Genomic DNA, 15,284 nt, shown 5'->3' on the forward strand with positions numbered 1-15,284 from the left:
TTCTAGTTTTTCTGTGTCTCCAAGGAAACGTTTCTTTTGTTATTTTATTTTTGTTAGTACTTATCATGGGCAAGAGATGAGAACATTTTAAATTGTAAAACGATGGAGGATAGCTGGAATCCGTCGACTTTGAAAATGTCTAAGTAAATGATTTTATTAATTTTTTTTTTCTTCACAGATTGTTAAGTCTAAACATATATATATAATTACTTGAAGCAGTCTCTGTGTTATGATCTCCACGAACTTGCTAGTGATGTTCCTTAAGAAAGTGGTAGTTATTGGTTTAAAAAAAGAGGGTTAATTCAAGTGATAGTTAAGTTTATTCTCTAATTTATCATGCTAAGTTTGGTTTTTATGATCAGTATTTAAGACTTTACTTCTCAAAGATGCATATCAATGAGAATGGAATTCTACTTCCCTATCAATTAGGATTAACTCTATTTTAAAGTAATCGAAAATAATATATTCTGAATGGATTTGACATAAGTGAGTGTGCCCTCATAATCGTCTGGAGATGAAATTTAATTTTAATATGCAAAAACAGACTTAATATATATTCTTGATTATATATATATATATATATATATATATATATATATATATATATATATATATGTGTGTGTGTGTAGTCTTGGTATATTTTTAATGATCAGCAAACTCTCTCACCCACTGCTTGGCAACGAAAACTATTCTCAGTTTAATCTTTAGGAATGGTCATGTCCCTCTTGATTTCCTTTAGGATATTATCTTAATAGATCATTCTAAAGTTAAAAAAATAAAATAAAATAAAATAAAAACTAAAATGGGAATTAAGTTCAACTTTTCATATAAAAAATTGTATAAAATCTTTCTAAAATCAAACTTAAACTGAAATTAAAAGAAAAACCAAAAATTAAATAAAATTAAAATTAAAATATTAAAAATAAATCAAAATTAAACTGAAAGGTTGAGTTTATGTATATTGATTGGTTATCTGTATAAATATATGAAAGAGGGCGACATTGGCATTACAAATATCCTTTATAATTTATATTATTTGTAAATATCAATAAAAAAAATATCTACAGTGACAGTTACATATGTTTGCCGCTAATAACATAAATTCATGATGAAAATTTATTGTTAATTACCTTTAGAGACTATGAACCCATTGCTAATACTTTCAGTAAAGTTGTCACTTTTTACTTGCAGTGACACAAATTTGCAATTGATAATTTTTAACGATAAGTTATTCATTATTAATATTTTTAGTAATGAGAAGCTCTTTAATATAAATTCATCATTAATAATTTAGTAATGAATAATTTATAAATAATTTTAATTTTTAATATTACTAGGTGATATAAATTAAAATTTTAATATTATTTTAATAATAATTATACTTGCACTAAAAAATCATATTATAATTCTATATTCTTAATTATATAAGTATTACTAATTTATTAAAAATTATTTAATTCATGACAATAAAATTAATAAACAACATTAAAAACCAAATCTCACTTATATTAATTTAATTTTTTAATTATTCTAAATATTTACGAACTTATAATATTAAATTATAAAATTACTATTAAAATATAACTATTTAATTAATATAATTATAAAATTATTATTAAAAATTAACTACTTAATTAAATGAAAATTTTGTATTTATATCAACATATATAAAATTTTAATACTATTCAATGATAAATATTTTATTTCTTATAAATTTGTAGTTATTTTTTTAAGCAATTAGTAACGGTACCTTTTACATATACACACTCTATTTTCATGTAATAAGACTTAAACTTAATTAATTTTAACTTATAATACAAATTTTTTTCCGTCATTACATGTTTGTGTGTCTTTAATTTTTTAGAATGAGCAAAATCTATTTATAAACATTTAATTTTTTTTTAATTTTTATATGTTACAGGTATCATTCTTATGAGAATAGTTACATGTGAATGTAATCAATAGGATTTTGTTATTATTGACCACATCAAATGAAATCAATATTCTTGTAAATTTAATAATATTTATATAGATTAGAATAGATATATTTTCCTATTTTTTTCACATTTAATATTGATGCATTCTATAATATTTGAGATAATAAAATATCGTTTTTACATAAAAAAAAGTGAATTTTACATATGACTGTATGAGATTTTAATTTCTTGGGCCTATATAGTTTACATGTCAATTACTTATTATCGTTATATTTTTGGCCTGTAAGATTATAAGATATCCTAATTATATATTTTTGAATATATTTATGTGAAAAGTTATGCTCCTCTTAATATTAATTTTAAGTTGTTAAATTTTATATTTTTAAAATAATAAAAATGAGAAGAAGATATGAAAAGGAAAAGAAAAAAAAATAATTTGACTATTTGAGAGTATTAATTATTTATTAATATGAATGAAAATGCATGATTAAATTTATACTTTAATCTATATGTATTTATTAGATAAGAATTTATATTTTTAAAAAAAATACTTATTACATATATTAAATAGGTTTTAAAATTATTTGTATTAAACAATATAATAATATAAAATTTTAAGATATCAATAGAATGAAAATAAAAATTTTATATTGACAATGCATTAAACTACAAAGTACATTTTGTCACGACTCAAATTTTGGGTCGGACCAACACCAGGACTTGGCTCAATATAAAGCCTCCAAAGCCTGTAGTGAGCCTAACTATTCCTAGTCCAACTATAAGGTGTATAATTATAGTCTAATTTTAAGAAAATAAATGGATAGAGTCTGACCATAAATAGGATTAACCAACAGAGAGTTTTTTAACTCATCGGGCCTGTAAGCATAATATATACAAATTTGGGGAGCTCAGCTAACTCTCATAATCCTCAAACAAATAAATATAGTCCAATGGGAGCTTAACTCCCCCATACAAGCACAAACATATGATAAATTTTACAATACCCAGCTAAATAAGTTATTACAATTCCAGAGAAGTCTAATACACTACTGGTACATGCAGAGTTCTAGAATATAAAATAAGGAAATAAAAAAGCAATGAAATGCTTATGGTAAACCTGAGAGAAAGAAAGCAAGTTAATATCAAAGAGCCCTTCTGTCATCTAGGGAAAAATAATTGAACAAGAGTGAGTGTTTAACTCATAGAGTAAGTTATTGATTTTAAATACAATTTCTATAACTATCTAAGCCTAATGTATTACTATGTATGAAATATAACATACATATGTATTTCCAAACAAGTCAAATAATATTCTCATAAAAGATAATTTGAAGTACTCAAATACTCGTGTATCACATCAATGTGTATATACATATAGAAGTTGATGCCCTATATAGCTCTCTTAATTCTAATACCTGCCAACGAGATCAATTCGAATTAGACTTTCGCTTCATAATCCAAATGCGGAAGTCAGCGAGATCAACTCAAAGCCATACTCACCCCGACTTATCCACAAAAAGAATTGAGTCCCAACAAGTCAAGCTCTAGTTGTGACTACCTATCCTACCCATAACCATAAACACACTACACGCAAGCTGACACATGAACACAACTCCAAATCATCTTAAGGTGACCTCCACAACAATATCATCAATTAAATATATAATACAAAGCGTGCCTAATAATTAACTATATACATATATTTATAAGTGAATATATGAGCATACCTTGAATATATAATAATATTGAAATTATAAATAAAATTAATATCTACTCACAAAATACCAGAAATTACTATAGCGGTTGGGCAAAACAAGAAGGTTGACTTTGATCACCTAAATAATTATATTAATGAATTTATCAGTACTAACACAAAATAAGAATTTAAAGAGTCAAAAGATACCCTAATTTATACCGGAAATTCGGTAGAGTTTTCCCTGCACCTAATACATACCCAACCTGCAAAGTAACTTAAACAACACTTCTATAACCAAAGGCCTCAAGCCCACATTTCAACAATATCACATGGCCCCGCCTGGGCTTGCCAAATCAAACAAAACTCAGGTAATAAGCCAATTCAACTATAAGGTTTAAAACTAACATTCTGCAAAAACTATCTAAACTAACTCTAAAAATTCTATAATCATGCTCCGCAGTCCTTAACAATGCTATAGTACTATTACAAAAGGAATTATAATTTTTTAGCTATCTACGAATATTTCATTAATTTTTATTCTAAACCTAGCATTAGACTAAAATGACAACTTGGAATTTGGGTTTACCCATGCTAAATTTGACACCTGAAATGTGTCTGGGGAATCTGAATATGGTGGGAAGCACTGTAATATTGACCCACTTCTGAAGTGGGTTTAACAACTCACTTGTCTGGCCTGAAAATGCAGATTTGAGCGTCAATGGAATTTCTGTGAAACAAGAACATCTACACGAAGCTCACAACACCAGGAGTTAGAATATAATTTTTATTTAATTAAACAGACTTATTAAAGGCCAAAAAAATAACTGCAAAATTTGTGAGACCTAACGAAATTTTGGTGTCGAAAAAATTTGAAATTTATGTCGTTGCGAAGCTCTTGCCAAGTGGAGCGTGCTGGTGGTCTTGAAATTCCCGTGGAGTTCCCTGTTTGGAAGAAATCTAGTCTAAAAGTTGAATAGGCTAAAACTTTTTGAGCTTAATTCGCACAAACCGCCTGATGAAAATTAGTGTTCTAAGTATCTATGGAAAACTCTCAAGGAGTAGAATAAAATAGACATAAGACTTGGTCCGATTAGTGGCTGAATCGGCTGAAATCGGGCTTGGAAGTCTAAATGGCGAGCAGCAAAGGGAGGGAGTTTTGGGGCATTTTTTCAGTCACTAGAGGGGCAGCCCTCAACGAGGAAGGCGGATGGGGGTGCGCCTACGTGTGAGGGAGGAAGGGGGATGGCCAGCCAGCGGTGGAGGAGGGAGGAGAGAGAGGAAAAAGGGAGAGAAGGGGAGGAGAGGGACGTGCGCGGGAGGAGGGGAGGAAAAGAAAAAGGAAATCGGTCCAATTCAATAGGTTTGATTCAGTCTGATTCGATTCAATCGGTTCTATTCAAGTTACTCGAAAATCGATTTTTACTTTGCCCTGGAATTCAAAACAAGGCCCAGAAATTTCAAAAAAAATTACAGAAAGTCCAGAAAAACTTTTAGAGTCTAAAGGTAGCTTTAAACTTACTACATGGTCTTTAAATTAATTTTTTTTAAAAATCAATAAAATTAATTTTCTCAAAAAATCAAAACCTGATTTTGAAAATTCAAAAAATTTTAATTTAACTTCTATAATATTTAACACAATAAAATATTATAATTTATAAATAAAATAATTATTTAAAAATTCGAGGTGGTATACATTTTAAAAATTATCATATTTTCTAATTTTATAAATAATTTTCTTTCACATTAATCTAATTATGTAAACTTATTATGTAAATTAATATTATTTTAAATTATAAAAGAAATATAATATAGGCAAATCAATCTTACTTTTTAAAAAAAAATGGAAGAGCGAAATTTGAATAAATTTAATTCAATGAGGTAATTTATATTTTTTATTAATTTATTTTAATTTTTAAATATTTTCACTCATTTATATTTTTGAATTTTATTATTATATCAATTTTTATTATATTACATTTTAATTTTATAACTGTGTTAGTACTATATATAATCCATATTTTTCATAAAAATATAATCCAATAAAAAATAATAATTTTAAACTAACAAATATTTTTATTTATCTAATTAATTAAAATAATATTAAAATAAGTATTTTAATTTAAATAATTAAATATAATATTTATATCACTATGATAATATTATATTATGTATAAAATAATTTAAAAAATATATATATAAAAACTTAAATCACATATGTATAATGAGAGTAATAACGTGTTAATGTAGGAAAAAAAACTAGTTTTCTAATAAATGAATGCTTGACAATGAGCCTTTAACTGGTCTATTTTCATTGATTTAATAATTAATAATTGAAAAGAAAATCTCTGAGAATCATTATTAACTCAACCAAAACGTTTCTCCTTAGAATTCAAGGAAAGTCAAGCCTGCCACTTATTTTTGTTCAAATAAAATAATTGTCAAGAAAGATGGAAAATTGTTCTGCCACCAATTAAGGATCCATATCTCAATTAGAAGAACTATAGGTTCTGGAAATCATTTTCATTTAGAGGGGTACAACTATGAAAATAAGTTTGAACTATGAGAACAACTTTGAACCCACAATCGATCCGTTTAACTAGTTAAACGGATCGATTGTGGGTTCAAAGTTTTTTTTTTTTTTTTTTTTTTTTTTTTAAATCTTGAACTGTTCAATTTGTCTGTTAATTTTATTTTTTTAAATACTATGGAGATTTCATCGATCGGATAATAATTGATAAACTACATAATATGAGGTAATTATCTCTTTTTCACTATAAAAATTAATAATCTTAGGCTGCGTAATGCAATATAATCAATTATATAATAGAATTAAAATTATAAAATATAATGTAATCAATTATATAATAGAATCAAAGTTGTAATGTAATGTAATATAATTATCATTATATTATTATTTTTGTTTGTAAAATAAAAATATAAATAATATAATATAATGATAATTTTTAATATTAATATTTAATTTATTTATTGTAACATCCCGTGCGAAAATGGAAGGTTTCGACTGGAGCGGTCCTCTGAAAGAGAAAGGCTTACTAGTACCCTTGTCCAAATAGGGGGTAAGAATGAATCGAATCATACATTGAAATGGAGGAAACTAATCATTAGAGGCGCTTTTTGGTGGAATAGTCTAGAGAGTTGGAAGAACTTCGAGTTAAGCGTGCTCGCTTGAGAGAAATCCTAGGATGGGTGACCTCCTGAGAAGTTCTCCATTCCACCTATGGGAAAAATCCGTGAGGCTCAGGATGGAATGGGCAAAAGCAGATAAATTTTCTAGTTGTTGGAGCAGGAGCATTACATTTATGATATTAATAATAAGTGATAATAGTTGTAGTGTTTGACGGTCGAGTAGTAGTTTTTAGTGGTGGAATGTGAGTGGTAGCTAAGTAGTGGTGATGGTGGCGACAATAATAATTAGATGAATGTGAGAATTAAATGAGTCAATATAGAATCAATTAGATAAATTTAAATTAAATGATCAATCAATATAGAATCAATGAGTCAATATAAAATCATATGAATAGTTAACCCTCAATTTTATGAATTATTTGAGTTTGAATCAATTAAAATTTTATATAAATTAAAATGCACTGTAAACCACTTTGAATTGAATAAATTTGAATTAAATTAACAAATATATTTGCCACCTCTATTTTTTTTTTTTTAGAAATCATAGTTCATTAATTAAAAAGCCTTAGACTAAGTACAAGCTGAAATCCAAGGATGCAATTGAAATAGAAAAAAACTCCACTAAACTTAGCTAAAAAACAAAGATTAAATATCAAACCCATAGCTAGAGACCCAAAAACAAAAATAAGGATCCAAAAAAAAAAAAAAAATCCCAAATCCAAGTCATAGAAACTGATTCTCAAGCAAACAACCCTAAAAACTTGATCCACAGTTACAAAACCCGAGAGACATGAAGTGCAGCGCCGCCTCACTATGCAAACCTCTGTTCGCACTTGTTTCCAAGGCAAGCCTCCTTTTATTTTATTTTTTTTATTTATATTTTTTTCAATAAACACCGAATAATTGCGTGACTCACTAAAACTTTATATTACGCAATGAAAATAGTCTGTTGACTCTAGAAATAATTTAATTAATTTTTTTACAGGGTCCCACTAAAACTTTGATTAATAAATACAGTATGTCTTTGTTCATATGTGACTGGCATACAAAATTTCCTGTCATCTATAAATTAAACACTGTTTTCTTACTTTTCTTGTCACGTCAATGTCGATTTAATTGAGTTAAATCAACCATAAAAAAAACTTTAATAAAAGTAAAAATATATGTCGGTTGGCACATCAACCTGATTTACAAAATAAATAATTTTTTTATAATTAATTATGATTAATCTCAAATTTAAGATTTTATATTTTTAAAAATTATTTCAATATCATTAAGTTAAATTCATTAATAAATAAATTAATTATTTTACATACTGAGAGATTATTAAAAAATAACATTTATTGGTTTTTTACCACACTAAAGTGTTTTTAAAAAGTTGTGGCTTTTCCTCAAGTGTGAATGGATTTTGAGCAAGCTAAACTCTAATGTGAATGCATCTTTATGATTTCTAATGGATTGATTGAATAGTGTGAAATAAATAACTTAGTTTTTTAAAAATTTCTTGATTTTATGAAGCATTTCAACAAGACCATTTATAGTATCACCATGGCTGAAAAACATAAACAGATTGCTGATAAGAAATGTAAATTGGGTGTGCTTTAAAAGTAAATTGTTGTATTAGAAAATAAATTTAGAACTTTATAGGAAATGTAAATTATTACTCTGAAAAGTAAATCAATCGCTTGATTATATGAAAGTAAATATATACAATTGAAAAAGTATATGATTATTTGAAATTGTAAAAATAGTTGACAAGATAATTTTTTTTTGTATTTTATAAAATATTTTATATTTTATAAAATATAAAAACATAAAAGTTGACAAGATAATTTTTTTAATAAAATTAGTTAATTTAAAAATTAAATAAAACTATTGTTAATTAAAAATATAATGAATCTTTAATATTATAAATTTCTAAACTTAAAATATACCGATGGTTTAAAATTAAAAATTTATCCAATTTATATCAAATTTATTTTTTTTAATATAATTATGAAAAATAAATTTAATTAAAATTATATATTAAATAAAATAAATGACATATTCTAACTCATGAAAGAAAAAAAAAATTATAGTCTGAATATATTGAAATTTGAGAGATTTCAACAATTGAGATTATGATAAAAAAAAATGATAAGAGAATTATACTAGACTTCTCTTTGATGATCTTGTCCAATAATTTAAAATTTAAAGAATAAAAGTTAGCATTTGTTAATTTATTGAAAACGTAAAATGATAAAATATAATTAATAGATAATAAAGGATCAAGAAACAATGATGGTTCGGAATTTAAAAAAATATATATTTATTTCACCATTGATATTATTCTTTGAATGTAGAGCAACAAAGAATTTGGAGGGTCTTTTAATGTAAAATTATTAATATATTATTAAAAAATTTTTAAACATTGAGGCTCAGTGCCCATCAAAATTTAGTAAATAATAGTAAAACTGTTTTTTTTTTTCTATTTTACCACTACACCCTTCTTTAAAAATTTTAAAATATAAAAAAAAAATCTAATGTCTTATTAAAATTTGATAGACGATAACAAAAAAAAAAAAAACTAAATTTTCATAATATTCATAATATAAGAGAGGATTTGCAGCATTACGAGTATGAAAATATCTTTGCCTTGAAGTATAATGGAGAAGAAAAGAATCATAACATTGATGTCATATTTTTATATAAAGAGACAGCACCATTATTTATAAAAAAAGAAAAAAATGGGTGTCTTTATTTATTTTAATTTTTTACTTTGTTATTGAAAACGAACACTTTACTTTTATGAAGAAATGCTCGAGTCCTTTAAAATTTTTATTTATATATTTTATTTTATTAATTAAATTTTTATTTATTTATTTTAATTTTTGGACCAGTATTCATATGTGAAATTTAAATTATTTTTTTATTATTTTATTTTTCTCTTAATGTTATTTTAATTATTTGACTATTAGATTTGTTACAATGATATATTATTATTTTTATTAAACAAATTTTAAAATGACTTTATTTAATGATATATTTTTTTTTTACTTTATAAATCTAACATTATATTAATGAAATATCATACTTTTATATCAATACAAGGAAAATATAAAAATAATAAATTTATTGATCTATTTTAACAATATTTCTTATGCCTTTTTAATTTTTTTTTGCCATAAATACGACTTTAAAATATTAAAATTTTAGTTGGCATTTTTTTTTATTTTAGTATTAATATCTATAGGCTTTTTCCTAATATCTATTTAAAGCCAATGATCTATTAATATGTAAATTTGATTTATAAGTAACAAATAATTAAATATATTTTACTCTTAAATTCTTATGCAATTTAAATTATATTTAATTTATTTTTTATGATTAAAAATATTTGAAATATATATATATATATATATATATATATATATATATATATATATATATATATATATATATATATATATATATACATTATTTTTATGTACACTATTACTTTTATATAAACTAAACCTATTGAGAAAAGAATAGTTTTATATTTTTTCTTAGATGGGTTGAATAATTTACTTTTTCTATTCATTATCATTATCATCATCTTTTATAACAAGACTATGATTAAATATTTTTATTATCAAATTATATTTTATATATAAATATCAATGGGTCTTTAACTAAACTATATACATATAACTATTATTTATTATAGTGGATAATTAAAATTTTATTTCAATTATATTAATTAAATGATTTTTATAATTATTAATATATAATAATTTTATTTATGAAATATAAATTTCATATTTTACTTAATATAAAATAAAATAAATATTTTTTTAACTATATATATATATATATATATATATATATATATATATATATATATATATATATATATATATATATATTACCTGCAACATCATTAACGTAAGAGCTCATATTCATTAAGATAGTATTTGATTTTAATTTGAGCTTATAAATATTTAAAATTTTAAGTAATTACATATTTAATTAATGTGCTTGTAAGTGACTAATAAATTTTTGATGTATTTAATAAAATAAGTTTATAAGCATATTTATTATTAAAATGATTAAAAATGATATTAAAAATGAGATTTATGATGAAATTTTAAAAATTAAATAAGAATAATATAATAAAATAATCAATATATTTTCAAATTTAATAATATATTCCATACTTATGATTACAATTTTTGTGAAACATATATAATTTCTCCATATCTAAATAATAATAAACATATAACTTTTTTATATTTAGATAATAATAGTTTTTATTAATATGTTTTTTGGTTATCCCTTCATCAATTTTTTCTGTGTCAACTATAATATATGAAATTGTTTTCTGTAATATATTAATAAATATATTATAATGTTTTAAATTTCTTATTACATATTATATACAAATAATTTTATTGTTTATAGTAATTAGAATTCTTCCTAATTTAACTTCATTATAATTCTATATTCAGCTTGTTAAAATTTTTTTTCTAAATAAAATTTTAAAATCTTAATTGTAATTATAAATAATATAAAGAATACAATTAAAATTAATATGTGGACAGGATTAAATTAAGTTAATTTTGAATAAGAATTATAACAAGATTACGAATTGAAATTTACTTTAATATTATAAATAAATGCAAAAGAATTATAATAAAAATTATATTAAATATATAAGTATATTTTTATCTATTTCAATTTTTTCTCTTTCATTAGTTCAGCACTTATTTTTTAAATGAGATTAAGTATTCAACGTCCACGACCTGACACAAATAAAATTAATCCTAATTCATTGGATTGAAATACATGTGCAATATCCAAATACTCAATTATATTGAAATTATTAAACTTGAAAGTATTATTACCAGTCATAATTGAAAGATAATTGTAAATAAATTATATTTATATTAACATCACATCATCTTATTGGTTTAATTTTCTTACGACCTAAGAATTTCTGGCATCAATATACAAGTAGTGGCTCAGCTGAATGCCTCTCTAATTCTTTTTGCCAGGCCATCTCGTTCTGTGGTACTTCCTCACTATGCGTTTGCTTTTTTTCTTCCTTCCACTTCTTCCATTAGCTATTTCTGTTCATTTCAATATACCTCGCTTTGGTCCTGAGGTAAACATCGTTCTTTATCACGGTGATGCTGCGCCTTCATCTGGTGGCGTCGTTGAATTAATCAGCAAGTACGACTATACATGCCGTGTTGGTTGGGCCGTCTATGCTGAAAGGATCATGCTATGGGACTCAACCACAGGGAAACTTTCTGATTTCACGTCCCATTTCTCTTTCAACATTGACACCCGAGGAGCTTCTAAATATGGCCATGGGCTTGCATTCTTCCTTGGTCCGGTTGGATTTGAAATCCCACCGAATTCTGCCAGTGGCTTTTTGGGCTTGTTTAACACCTCAACTATGGATTCGTCTCAGAACCAAATCATTATGGTGGAGTTCGATTCATTTCCAAATGAAGAATGGGATCCCAAGCCTCTGGTTGAGCATGTAGGGATCAACAACAACTCTCTTGCTTCAGCAGTGCATACTGCCTGGAACGCAAGCTTTCACAGTGGAGATACCGCTGATGTATGGGTTACTTACAATGCAAAAACTAAAAATTTGAGCGTATTTTGGACTTATAAGAAAACCTCCAATCCTCAAGAGAATACTAGTTTGTTTTACATAATTGATCTGAAGGAGGTTTTGCCGGAATGGGTTACTATTGGGTTTTCAGCTGCTACAGGTCAATACGGAGAACGACTCCAACTTCAATCCTGGGAATTCAATTCTAGTTTGAATTTCCAGGGAAAAAATGGAAACAGTTCAAAGAGGACCAGAATAATAGTTGGTGTTGGAGTTTCAGTATGTGTTCTAGCAGGTGGGACGATCGTAGGAATTTTGATTTCTTTCAGGAGGAGGAAGAAACAGATGATGGCAAGGAAAAAGGGGGAGGAAAGGAACTTGACGTCAGTCAATGAAGACCTTGAAAGAAGAGCTGGACCTAGAAGGTTTTCTTATGAAGATCTCGTTTCAGCTACCAATAACTTCTCGGAAGAAAGGATGCTGGGGAAAGGAGGGTTTGGTGCTGTTTACAAGGGATACTTAATTGATATGGACTTGGCAATTGCTGTGAAGAAAATTTCAAGAGGATCTAGACAAGGTAAAAAGGAGTATATTACTGAGGTGAAAACCATTGGCCAATTGAGACACCGGAATCTGGTTCAACTCTTGGGTTGGTGCCATGATAAAGGTGAGTTTCTACTTGTTTATGAATTCATGCCAAATGGTAGTCTAGATGCTCATCTCTTTGGCAAGAGGGCTCCTCTTAAATGGCCTGTGAGATACAAGATATCTCTTGGCTTGGCCTCAGCATTGCTCTATCTTCATGAAGAGTGGGAGCAGTGTGTGGTACACCGAGATGTCAAATCCAGCAATGTAATGCTAGACTCTAATTTTAATGCCAAGCTGGGTGACTTTGGGTTAGCTCGGCTCACAGACCATGAAATTGGTCCCCAAACAACAGGATTAGCAGGAACTCTAGGTTACTTAGCTCCAGAATATATAAGCACAAGAAGAGCTAGCAAGGAATCTGATGTGTACAGCTTTGGAGTGGTTGCGTTAGAGATTGCCAGTGGAAGAAGGGCAATTGATCATATTGAACAAGAGAACGAAATGAATTTGGTAGAGTGGATTTGGGAACTTTATGGACATGGGAAGCTTCATTTGGCTGCTGACAAGAAACTTCACATGGATTATGAAGAGAAACAGGTGGAGTGTTTGATAATTGTTGGATTATGGTGTGCTCACCCTGATCACAATTTAAGGCCATCAATGAGACAAGCAATTCAAGTTTTAAATTTCGAGGCTCCACTCCCAAATCTACCTGCTAAAATGCCTGTGCCCATGTTTCGTGCACCGTCCCCATCTGTGAGCTCAGGTGAACCCTTCCTAACTAATTCCAGCCTAGGATTGGGTCGTTGAACATTCATGGCTTCTGTAGTGTCTCTAGTAAACCAAATCAATTAAACATGTTTCAGTTTCTCAGGTTGTTGCTACAACCCCAGTTTGTCCTTCGCAGCGTTCCTGTCATAGATAGAAGAGAATAATAGAGCAATTAATGTTTCCAATAATTTCAGATGTCATCATGTAAAGCCTTCAACAGCGTAATTGGTCTTTTAAAAAAAAAAAAAAAAAAAAAAATTATATATATATATATATATATATTTCATTTCAATGTTAAATTAATTATTAATTTGCTGCTGGTGGCACATTGTATTGTCTCTATGAGACGAGTTCCTTTCAAACGTGTTGGAGATGTAAATTAGTGCTACTAATCAAAAGATAAATCATTGTCATCATCAATATATGTAGATGACACTTTAGGTTTAAGATGACTCTACTAATAAAGGACCACAACAAATTGTCTGCCAACAATTGAGGAAATTAGGTCCAACTTACCTATGATCTAAAACGCAGCGTATAAAAAGTGATACATGCATTTTGCATAGTCATTTAGGTTAAATTTCATGGCCATTTCATTAACTTTTTAGTCATTTTTAGCCAATTTTATTAGTTATATAGGTAGTTTTCCATAATTGTCAATTTTTGAGTTAATTTGTAATTTTGTTTTGTTTTGTAGGAAAAATGGTATTTTTGAGAGACTAAAAAGAAATTATGCCAATGAGGAGTGATTCCTACAGCAAAAAATATCAAAAACAAAGCTTGAAAGTTGAAAAATGCAAAGTGGTAGAAATGTGCATAACTTACTGCATAAGTTGTGCAGTTCTGCACAGGCAGAAGAAGCAATTTTCCAAACCTGTCAAAACATGCATAAGTTACTGTATGACTTATGCAGATTTACTCATTGCTTATGCAGCTTCGCGGAAAACTGCATAACTTACGTAGTCTCGGACTCTGCTTATACAGCTTCACGGAGGAGACAATCAAAATGGTCAAAACTTGCATAAGCTACTGCATAACTTATGCAGATCCATTCTTTGCTTATGCAGCTTCACGCAGAGAGCCCTAAACCCGCCGAAAACTGCATAAGGGCCTGCTTAACTTATGCAGTCTACTTATGCAGTTTCATAGAAGACTCCAAAGCTTGAAAAACACTGCACAACCAACCTGCATAGCTTATGTAACATCACGGGAAGCAATTGGAACCACCAATTTTGCATAGAATCTGCATAAAATATTAGTAGTATGCCCTAGAGCATATCATTTTGTATGTATCTTGTACATATTTTATTAATAAAAGGCAATTTCACTTTTCCGTTTACAAAATATATTTATGTGTAATAGAAAAGGTCCATTGATATTTTGATAGAAATTCTATTCTTAAGTTGTTAAGAATATGAGTGACAGTATTTCTAGCATAAAGTATCATAAATTGGTTCACAATCAATGATACTTCACAATAAGGACATGACTTATCCAGAAAGATTATATTCATATTTGTTCCCAAGGTATTTATATGAGATATAAATAAGATGGAATG

At 26.8% G+C, this 15,284-nt stretch overlaps 1 protein-coding gene across 1 annotated transcript; it reads left to right on the forward strand.

Moving 5' to 3' along the window:
- The first annotated feature begins 11,734 nt into the window (after positions 1–11,734).
- On the forward strand, positions 11,735–13,945 carry LOC110634782 (L-type lectin-domain containing receptor kinase IX.1-like). Its single transcript, XM_021783921.2, has one exon. The coding sequence runs from the start codon at positions 11,825–11,827 to the stop codon at positions 13,763–13,765; it is 1,941 nt and encodes a 646-aa protein (XP_021639613.2). The 5' UTR covers positions 11,735–11,824; the 3' UTR covers positions 13,766–13,945.
- The last annotated feature ends 1,339 nt before the right edge of the window (positions 13,946–15,284 follow it).

Source organism: Hevea brasiliensis, chromosome 7 (assembly GCF_030052815.1).
Source record: "Hevea brasiliensis isolate MT/VB/25A 57/8 chromosome 7, ASM3005281v1, whole genome shotgun sequence".
Taxonomy (NCBI): domain Eukaryota; kingdom Viridiplantae; phylum Streptophyta; class Magnoliopsida; order Malpighiales; family Euphorbiaceae; genus Hevea; species Hevea brasiliensis.

Bases quoted from the DNA above. Each gene is read 5' to 3' on its own strand.
- LOC110634782 (XM_021783921.2), top strand. From the start codon at position 11,825: ATGCGTTTGCTTTTTTTCTTCCTTCCACTTCTTCCATTAGCTATTTCT.